At 39.6% G+C, this 11,064-nt stretch overlaps 1 protein-coding gene across 1 annotated transcript; it reads right to left on the bottom strand.

Annotated features, from left to right (window-relative positions):
* Nucleotides 1-224: 224 nt before the first annotated feature.
* On the bottom strand, nt 225-8,510 carry LOC134803780 (BPTI/Kunitz domain-containing protein-like). Its single transcript, XM_063776619.1, has 4 exons — nt 8,295-8,510; nt 7,527-7,715; nt 1,134-1,288; nt 225-884 (listed from the first exon to the last, which is right to left on the bottom strand). Exons 1-4 carry the CDS (start codon nt 8,413-8,415, stop codon nt 753-755), a joined length of 597 nt encoding a protein of 198 aa, XP_063632689.1. The 5' UTR covers nt 8,416-8,510; the 3' UTR covers nt 225-752.
* Nucleotides 8,511-11,064: the final 2,554 nt, after the last annotated feature.

The raw sequence follows: 11,064 nt of genomic DNA, 5'->3' as shown, positions 1-11,064 counted from the left end.
TGGCCTGTAATATGTGCAAAAAATTAAACTGTAGGCTGTACTCCTCATACTGACCAACATTTGTTCAGCGACTTTTAAAAATAACTTGTGGTTTGATTTTCAATACACTTTAAAGTTTTTTCTAAGACGCAATGTATTGCGAATTTTGTTATGTTTAAGACGTGACAAGCAACGTCAATCCATTGAAGATAATATTTATTTTGTATGAAAATAAGGGAGTCTAAATACTTCATAATTTTTTAAAGTGAACAAAAGTGTCACCGTTTGAGGAGTACAATCTTGTTTTAATTATTTGCTCGTGTTACAGGCCACACCCGGTATAAAGTATAAGAGATAATTGAAACAAATTAAATTGTACTTGGAGTTTTTATTTATTAAAACACAACGTTGTTTTTGTTATTCATTCTTTTATTTTAAATAGATTTCTTCACCATTTGAATAAAATTCTGTTTTTATAATTATCTTTAAATATAACTCGTATGTATTTAGTACACATAAGAGCAAATCAGATGAGTGACTTTGTGGGAAAAATATATTAAACTTGACATGACTGTGTTATTGCTCTTTAGTGTATTATGGCGGCATTTAGGAATTTTACCGTCGTAACACCATCACGTGATCTTTTATCGTTGGGCAGTAAATGATGAATTTACAAATTTAAATAAAAACCTATCGGCATTCTGAGGGATAATTAAGAATACCTACATACTCTAAAGGTTTCGCGATGCAAGTAAAAAGCGAATATTAAGTACTTAGTCCTGTTGTTTTTGGCTCCGTGAAGTGGATTGATCGGGCGAATTTATAATCAATACCTTCTTCAGTGTTCCATTACTTGTTTCTCCTTGTGATGGTGGACCAAGACCAAACCGGCAGATTGATTCGCACTGTAATTTTAAAATGGTTTGTCAGCGACCTAGGGTTTCAATTGGTTGATTGTATGTTCAAATCAATCTTACATATACATACCTATTAATGGGAAAGTTGTATAGTTGTATGTTTATTACTCAATCATGAAATAAAAGTGGTTAGCTGTTTAACTGCGGAAATACTTCGAACGCCGACCACCTGCCTACGTACCTAAAAGCCGAGTGCCAACCATTTACCGCCAATGTGTAATTGATAATATTACTCACTCCTTCTTGACTGTAGAAGTTGTTCTTGTTTCCACCACAGCCGGAGTAAATAGTTTCTCTACAGACGTGCCATTTTTCATCGTAATACCATCTCTTGTCTTCACCAAAACAGAACCCGTAGTCAAAGCTCAGGCTACAGTATGTTGGGCGGCCCGCTAGAATAACCAACATTATGCTTTCTACTATGTTTTTAGGTCGGCAACTCGCACATCGCTGCCTCAATAACTATTTTCAAGTTGCCAAACAGCGTTGCGTAAGTTACGGAGTTACACTTGTCGTAGGTATATACCTAATGGCAAAATAAACATACTGACACATTTATGAAACAAATATCCGTAATAAACACACAAAGAAATGCTCTTGCCGGTATTCGAACCCTGAGCCTCGAGCTTAGTTGGAGTGATCTTTACTACCTGGTCTAGGCTAGGAGGTCGTGATCGTTACATTAACCTTTTCGACGCCGTGTCAAACACAAGAGCTATCACGCTGACGCCACGTCACCGAAGTGTCAAAACTGAAATTGAACTTTATGCATATGCACGTAGGTCCATGTTGCTCTGTGGTCAGTGAACGATTAATCCGTCTTTGGCGTTAGACCTGCGGTGCGGATATATCGGTCATTGGCGTCCAAAAGGTCAAGACTCAAGATCGTTATTATAAACAAATTCTCATAGATTTCAGCTAGCACGACAATTACCTATCAATCAATTGCGGCACATTACAAATCTGAATCCGTTAAGCCTACAAAAAACCTTTCTAGTTATTCGAACCATAATTTTTATTGTAGAGATGCGTTTTTAGGTTAACTAAACGAGGAATGATTGCTGTCACTTACTGCCAGGGTTAAACAGAAAACTTTAGACGTTATAATACTTATAATGATAAAGTTGCATTTTGTCTATGTGGCAAAGTAATCTGATGCATTTTTTTAGTTTGTTCCTCATTTTGGCATGGCTGGCAGTCAATTCTTGACTTTTAAGTTATAGTTTTGGATACTAAATATATACTTTAAAACCGTTCATTTTGTTTGTAAGTGTTTAGTTAGTATTTTACCTACCCGCGTCAGTGTAGTGAAAATTTTTGTATTTCTCTCGGTAACTGTTATATTAAAACATATTTATTTTATTAATCTTGTAGTTTTATTCTGAATGTTCAGATGACATTTACAGTTGACATCATAGAGTAAAGTACGTAAGTATATAGGTTGAGGTTGACAGTAAGTATATAGGTTGAGGTTGACATGATACTACATTACTCCTCCTCCCACAAAGAGGCTTGTTTGTCTATAATCCCCAAAAACCAAAACGAGACGGTGGTTTCGTCTTCCGTCCCGACCGGCGCGGTGAGGGTGGATCTGGCTGAGCAGATGATGAGGATGGCGCAGGCGGCTCGGCCGCTCCTCCGCCTGTATCCCTGCTGGTGGAGGCCACAGGTGCCGGTGGTGGCGTGGGACCGTCTGTTCGCCGGTTGTTCGCCATGGTCGCCACTCTGTTCTCGAGTGTTAACGTTACGTCTGTAGTATGTAAAGTTTTTGATCTTGATCGTTCTCCTTGGGTTTTGTTCAGATTCGGGTTGTCTAGTTTCGGGCACATGTCGAGATGTTTGTTGGTTTGAGTCGATGGCCGTCTTTGGTACTTGTTCATATCTTAGGCGAAGCTGATCTGCATGTTTGCGTTTATGTACTCCGTTCGTGAGTTCTACTTCGTAAGAGTAAGGTCCGTTGCATTTAATGATTGTTCCAGGGTCAGACCCCTTACCGATAGGTTTGTTTATCCAAACCTTATCGCCAGGTTTATATACCGGAGGCACAACTACTTTGTTGGTAGGTCTCAGTATCTGTTTGAGGCGTGCCTTTTCCATGTTCTCTCTTACGTCAGGCTTCCACAGGTCGAAAGTAGTGCGTATTTGCCTTCCGAACATCATTTCGTAGGGCGATCGATCTGTTGAGCGTCGTGGGGTATTGCGGTATCCTCGAAGGAAGCTGTTAAGGCGTTCCTGGAGGTCAAGGCTTCTGTCACTGGCTAGCATTCGCTCCTTAAACGTGCGCACTGCGCGCTCCGCCAATCCGTTCGTTTTGGGGTGATAGGGTGTTGTTTTAATGTGTGTGATGCCTGAAACTTGGCAAAAATGGTTAAAATCTTCTGAAGTGAATTGCGGTCCGTTATCACTTACGATATATCTTGGTGTTCCAAATGTAGCAAATATGTTCTTTAATCTCTGCACTGTTGCCCTCGTCGTTGTAACGTTCGTTGGCACAATCTCTAGCCACTTCGTATAGGCGTCAATAAGTATTAACCACATGTGACCTAAGAATGGTCCCGCGTAGTCTACATGTAACCTGTGCCAAGGCTCCACAGGTATTCCCCACGGAAACACCGGAGCTTCATTCGTGTTGCTTCTGGACTGCTGACATAGACTGCACCTTTTTGAGAAAGTTAATATGTCTTTGTCGATGTTTGGCCAATATACGTGAAGACGTGACAGTGACTGCATAGCTGTGATGCCGTTATGGCCGTCGTGTAGCATTTCCAGGATCTGGGGTCGGAGTGTTTCTGGTATGACGAGTCTCCCGTTCCAAAGTAAGATTCCGTCTTCGTATGATATCTGGTCCCTTTTTTCATAAAACGTGTGTAGCTCGTTGGAAAGGTCTTTCTTATCTGGCCAATGCGTTATGATATAATTTTTGATGATGTTGAGCGTGTTGTCTTTGAGTGTTTGTTTTTGTAGCTCGTGTTTTGTTACGGGAATGTTTTCGAGTCTTAGATGTAGTAAGTGGGCGAATTGCGGTAGCCCGGTTCTTTCTTCCAGTGTTGTGTCGTTGCATGCGATCGGTAGTCTTGATAGTGCGTCGGCGGGGGTGTTCTCTCGTGCTGCCTGGTAATGGATAGAATATTCATAGCTGTTTAAGATCATGGCCCATCTAAGGAGCCGGTTGCTAGCGATTTTGGGTGTTTCTCGATCTTGGCTGAAAATCCTTTCCAGGGGTTTATGGTCAGTTAACAGGATGAACTTTCTACCATAAAGATATTGGTGGAATTTCGTGACGGCATACACGATTCCCAATGCTTCTCTGTCGATAGTCGAGTATCGTTGTTCGACGTCGGAGAGTGTTCGCGAAGCATACGCCACGGGTCTCATCGTCTCGTTGATTTTATGGAATAAAACAGCACCAACTCCCTTCTCTGATGCGTCACTGCTGAGATATATCGGTTTGCTTTCGTCGTAGTGTACGAGCGTGTCTGATGACGTTAGGATGTTTTTGAGTTCGTTCGTTATTCTTGTGTCTTCTTCGGTCCAGTTCCACCTTTGGTTCTTTTTTAGATGTCTGTACAATGGAGCGCATCTCATGTGAAGGCTGTCTATGAAACGGCCATAATATGTTAATGAGCCTAGTAGTGCTCGGAGTTCCGTTGTGTTGGCCGGGATAGGCATGTTCTTAATTGCATTGATTCTTTCTTCCGTCGGGTGTAGACCGCTGGCGTCTATTTTATGTCCTAGAAAGGTGACACTTTCCTGTAACCAAGCGCACTTATTTACTTGGCTTTTCACTCCGGCGTCTTGTAGCCTTTTGAGTACCGTTTTTACGCGTGTTAGATGTTCTTCTAAGTTATGGGCTGTTATAAGAATGTCGTCAAGATAACAAACAACACCATCAATGCCACTGAGGATCTGGTGCATTGTCCTTTGGAAAACGGCCGGTGCAAAGGATATTCCAAATGGTAGGCGTTTGTAGCGAAAGTAGCCCTTATGTGTTGAGATCGTTAAGTATTTTCGCGATTCTGGATGGATCATCAGCTGTAGGTATGCATCTTTCAGGTCGATCTTTGTAAACAGTTGTCCTCCAGACAATTTTGATGTAATCTCTTCAAATCTGGGAAGTGGATAGTCATCGGTTTGGACATGTTGGTTTATAGTAACTTTGAAGTCGGCACAAATTGCAATGACAATTGGGGAGGCCCATTCAATTGGAGTCGACATAGTGTCAACTGGTTCTATAACTTCTTCTTGGACTAGTCGTTGTAGTTCGCTGTTCACTTGTTCACGTAAGGCGAGAGGTACCGGGCGAGGTCGGAATGTTTTGGGCGTTACATCGTTAGGTATGTGAATCTTAGCACTATGCCCTTTTATAGTTCCAAGTTTACCGTCAAAGAGTGACTTGAATTCTTGAAGGATGTACTGTACTGCGTTGTTATGTTTTGTGTCGTGCTGGTTTGAGGTTACTGCTGCAGGTGTTTTTATATTGCACAGCCTGGCTCCAGGGGGCATAGGTAATTTGAAGCTTATGCACCAATCCAGCCCAAAAAGTGGAATATCGTTTCGTTGCGTAACGTAAACGGTCAATACCTTCTGAATGTTAAAAGCATTAACTGTTATCTCGCATGTTCCTAATGTTTCAATTTCTACTTCCGTGTAAGCCACAAGATTCTTGCATTTCTTTAATGGTGGACGTCCAATAGAATTCCATAGGTTTTTTCCAATTACGGAATGCACTGCTCCTGGATCATATAGCATTTCGACCCTTTTTGCGTTGAGTTGAGTTGGTATCATAATTTTTGTAGTTGGGTTGTTGTGTCTCTTCACAGCAAATGTGTGTATGCTCTGTCCATCAAAATCGTCATCGTCGCTGTCTGTTTGCCTTGTTATGTGTCTAGTGGTATTGTTCTGTTGTAACTTGAGCCTACCGCTGGTTATGCAGACGCTTGAAAAGTGGTTTTCTTTGCCGCAGGCATTACATCGTTTTCCTTTTGCCGGACAGTCGTTCATGTTCGTGTGAAAATCACGTCCGCAAAACATACATGTTTTTACTTTAGGAGTTTGTCGTTGAGTAGGCCGATGTGTTTTGGGCCTTATTTTGTTAACGGTTTGTTGTTCAGTACCCATCTGGGGGTTGTTTGTTAAACGTTGGCTCTGTAGTTCTGCTTGTTCAAGCTTGTTTGCTGTGGCTATAACATCGGAGAGTTTAGCACTGTTTGTTGGGTGTTCTTTAATAAGTTCTTGCTGCCATGTGCTGTTATTGATGCCGATTACCAGTTGGTCTCTTATACGTTCGTCCAGGGTGGTTCCGAATTCGCAGTATCCCGCTAATGATCTTAGCTCGAGGATGAATTGTGTGATTGTTTCTTCTGCTTTTCTGTGTCTAGTTGCAAAAGCGACTCTTTCTGAGAGGACGTACGTTTTTTTGCCGTAATATTCGTTAAGCACCTTCTTTAAACCCGCGCCCCGCCGCCCGCCCGTCTACGTCACCGGAGACGCGCACGTCACGCGAGAGTACGTTAACCCCGAAACGTTCCTACGCTAGTACTGCCGCTAAGCCGCCTGCTGTGTCCAAGCCTAAGCAGCGGCCGAAGAAAGGGGTGCAGAGCCTTCGTGATCCTGTTCACAAGGACCAATCACAGCCGACTATAAGGGAGTCGCGATGTGACGAGGACGGTTTCAAGAAGGTGGGGAAGAGAAGAAAACCGGCTCGTCAGAATCAGTGTGGTACCGCACCGACTGGACCGAACCATTTGCTGCGTCCTGCAACACCGTCGACGCTGCTGTATGTGTCCCGTCTACATTACCTTACGAAGGTCGATGACATCGTGAAGTATGTGAAAACGAAGACCGGATTCATCCTGAGGGTCGCAAAGTTGGAAGCTGCGGGGTTGCGTAATGCATCGCAGCCATAATGTGATATGTGGTGTTTAGTTTTTTAAAGTTTAGTTATAAAATATATTTTTATATAATATGTATGCTAGTTTTAAGGTATTTATGTATGGGCCATTAGTTGCCTGAAATAAAGATTTTCATTTCATTCATTTCATTTCATTTCATTTAAGTCATCGTACGACTTCGTAGTAACGACAACTGGTCGATAGTAATCTACGAGTACCTTGAAGGCTGCAGGTCCAATCCGAGAAAGAAGAAGTTGTTTTCGTTTATCCTCAGAAGTTTGTTTGTCGAAGCCGTGAATTTGTAGTTCAATTTCGAAGCGCTGGATATAATAATCCCAGTCTTCTGTTTTGTTATCGAACGAATCGAATTGGAAACGATCAACGCGTTCGGTCATAGCTCCGTCGTCGTCGCCAAAATGTTATATTAAAACATATTTATTTTCTTAATCTTGTAGTTTTATTCTGAATGTTCAGATGACATTTACAGTTGACATCATAGAGTAAAGTACGTAAGTATATAGGTTGAGGTTGACAGTAAGTATATAGGTTGAGGTTGACATGATACTACAGTAACAAGGTTTGTTTGAAACCCTTGAAACCCTCGCACCGCTAAAGATTCCGTTTTTCTAACCACGCTATACACTCGTGGTTCAATTTTGGAACATTTTGCTTGCTCGGGTACATACTAATATTTGCTTGATGAGAAATTTTCCCGTTGTAAAAAATAACGATTACTTACGCAATTGCCCGGACTGGCTTCTGCAGGTTGTCAAGCATTCACTGAGGGTGTCAAACCGGTTGCCATTGCCCTGGCAGCCTCCCCAGCGGAAAGTACTGCAGTTCATTGTCTCCGGTTGGAAGTAGTACATCGAAATGTCGGCGCGACAAGGCCCTTCGTCCGGTATCAGGAGACATATTTTGTTGATAACTAAAACATTTCACACACACACACTCACTCACTCCGTTGGCTCAGCGACCCAAAATGAGACTTGGCCTCCGACACAAGACAGCGCCACTTTTCTCGGTGCTGTGCGGTTTTTTAAAACATTTAGTATTTATAATTTTAAAGGGAAAAAGAACACCTCATGTTACATTTAGGCGGCGGATGGGCAAATCAAGATGTTGTTTTATGTTAAAAGTAGCAGAATGCCTCTGAAGAAACAAAACATAAATAAACGGCTCGATTCGAACTTTAAGATACGTCAGTTAATAGACCTAGAAAAGGCTAGACCTAGAAGAGGCTTAGATATGTCAGTGTCAAATATGACGTTTCTTCAAACAAATTTTTTTGACACTGACCCATTTAGTCCATAACTTTTCTAGATCGATTAATTGACGTATCTTAAAGTTAGAATCGGGCGAAAGAGATTTGCGCCGTCAAAACAAATCAAACAAATCATGGAATTAGGCCCTCAAATAATTTTTATGGTTTTTAACTTCATAACATGGGCATAAATGCCTACTTAAGTAGGTAGGTGTAGATACTTATTTACTTAGCGACACTGACCTTTTGGTACATGGACGGTTGCTCTGCTTAACATTTGCGTTCGTAACGTATTATACGATATTTTTCCATTTGTAATGGAAAAAGTAAGTAATAATGCAAATAACAACCATTTTAACATCATGTTTTACCACAATATCGATATTGTGGTACACACGATATACTTTTTTAATCTGTAAATGTTTGCGAGGTAGAAAATAACATTTGTTTTATTTCATAGTATTGATGTGAATGTTATTTAATTTTATGCCGGTATAAAAATATAATTTTATGTATTCTGATACAAGCTAATCATGCAGGATTCGCTTGTGGGGAATTTCGTTCTTGGTTAATGTAATTCTACAATTTTTAAACTTAACTTACCTACCTTTGATTTAAATTACAACACTACAAGATTTATATATTTTTTTAAGAACAGCACTATATTTGCCTAGAATGGCATTTGCTGGTTTTGTATTAATTTATTACTATTAAATTAAGCGAATTAGGGTCGACCGTTTAATATAATAAGTACGTACTCTGCCAGCAAATGTAATGATAATATTTCTGTTATATTATACAGCACCAACAAAGAGATCATGCTTAAATAGTTACTTTCTGAAGATAAATAAGGGTAGAACTTTATACGTACCTACCCTAAATCGCTTGTCTCGCAATCTAAACGGTAGACGTATACAGTTTTTAAAGCCTTTTACGTACGTATAGGCAAGACGCTGGCGTAACTTTATAATACATCCATAAATTAAAGCAGCCAAGACAAAATACTAACGAACTCCCAAACTCCGCGTAAATGAGACTACGGCTGAGGCAGCCGTAGAGAAGATACAGCTGCTTAAGTCAAAATATACTGTTATTTCCCGAGTTTAGCAACTCTGTTATTAAAACATTTGAAACAGGCGCAGATTTAGAAGCGCATATATGGACAAACACATAAATTTAGCCGAAGTCAACAATAATTAAGTGGTGTGCTTGAGTAGTGCCTTTCAGTATGAGGGTATTTAATTTTATTTACTTTAAAGAAATGTAAAAAGTAACATTGGTAATCTAAGCACTGAACGCTAGAACTGGTCTAAGGTTTTAATATTACACTATGCCTTTAAGAACCCAGTACCAAACATTTATTTATTAATAGCAATCTTGTAATATATTATGTATATTAATGTATAATTTTTGGGTATATTTCCTGCATTTAAAAGTAAGAAAAATGTGCTTAATAAAACCGCTGAAAATTTTTTACATTAAGGCTCACTAGATCCCGTAAAGTACGAAGTGGAAAGGCTGTGCGTCGCCAGCTGCCTGCACGCGGCGCCGAGATAACTTGAGCTGTGAGCGCCGCGAAATCTTAACGAGTTGCCAGTTCAAATCCTATTCTATGACGTTTTTCTTGCGCTAAAACTCAATTTCCATATGTATTCGCAGTATGAAATTCAGAACAGCTTTCGCGAGGCGGGTAACATTTGCATTGTTAATTGTGGCTTCAGAAACTATGGGACACGCCGGCGCTGTGTTTACAAACCCGGCCATAATTAAAGTTTGATACCTACTTGCAGCTAGGACTTTCATTGTTGCAGCGGGTTAAGAAAGTTTTTGACAAAGCAACGCGGTAAGTTTGGCCGGGTAGTTTTGCGGAAATGTGGGTTGAATGGTGTATTCCAAATATTCTCAATGCGGTGGCAAAATTAATATAACCTTTTTTTATAGTTTTTAAAATATTTCTGATTGTTTTTCGAGAGATGTTATTCGGTCTCATCGATCATCATCATATTTTTCCCCCGGAGGAAAGAAGATTGATGGCCCTAATTGCTATTTAAATTCCATCACAATTAATTTTGTATTGCGTATGTACATAAATTACATAATTATGTCAACTAACTATACTTAGTTACCACAAAAAATGCCTCGAATTTGACAACTAATGTCGCTGTACGGTCCGGAATATGGTAGCAATTTTCCATCTGATACTAAATTTATTTTAAATAATCAATATAATTATTTTCTTATGACCATTCTACTAAAAATCTGCCGCTTCAATTACAATATAAGTAGGTAAGTATAGGTACATATACAGTAGCTAGATAATTGGCACGTAGGTAGGCGGGAGAGTGCAGATTTCTCGCACCGCAGCGCTCGGCTAGGTAAATAGAACCGGCGGGGGATTTGCCAACATGATGAACAAGGATTTGCACTTCTAGTCAAAATTAAAAATGCGTTTTATATCTCACACTTTCCTGTAACATAAAGCCTGTATCCTCTGCTGTCTATTACATAGGTAATTCCTTTTTTAATGTGACGAACCACAGTTGAGTGAAATAGTATAAGGTCCATGTGGCTAATTCCGTCATAGGGGCTATTCCATCTACGAGCGTATATTTCTTTGATTTTCAATCGTAGGAAAAAAAACCAATCAATCAATCAATCAATCAAAAATATACTTTATTAATGTAGGCCTAGCAACAAGCTCTTATGAATCGTAATTAATCTTAATGCAATTATCAGAGCAATTTATTGATGTTAATATTATTCCATAATAAAATTGGATTATTATACATATCAAATTTAACACTAAGAATTTCACAAAAGGATCGTCAAACATTAAAAAGATTGTATAAAAAATACTAGTCTAGAATTTCTAGAATAAAATCTAAATGTCAAAAAAAAAAGCATAAGTAACAAAAGAAGTAGATAGTATTACATCGGAATATCCATTTCCTCATCAATAATCAAATATACCTAATAAATAAATAATCATTTCGAATAACAATTAATCCCACGT

Source organism: Cydia splendana, chromosome 2 (assembly GCF_910591565.1).
Source record: "Cydia splendana chromosome 2, ilCydSple1.2, whole genome shotgun sequence".
NCBI lineage: Eukaryota > Metazoa > Arthropoda > Insecta > Lepidoptera > Tortricidae > Cydia > Cydia splendana.
Note: the sequence above shows the minus strand (reverse complement) of the source record. Positions and strands in the feature narration are given on the sequence as shown.

Excerpts from the sequence above, each read along its gene's own strand:
- LOC134803780 (XM_063776619.1), bottom strand. The coding sequence starts at position 8,415 with ATGATGTTAAAATGGTTGTTATTTGCATTATTACTTACTTTTTCCATT. Across the intron at positions 7,716-8,294 it reads AACCGTCCATGTACCAAAAG|TTATCAACAAAATATGTCTC; the intron begins GTCAGTGTCGCT and ends GAAATGTTTTAG. Across the intron at positions 1,289-7,526 it reads AAGCCAGTCCGGGCAATTGC|CGGGCCGCCCAACATACTGT; the intron begins GTAAGTAATCGT and ends TGGTTATTCTAG.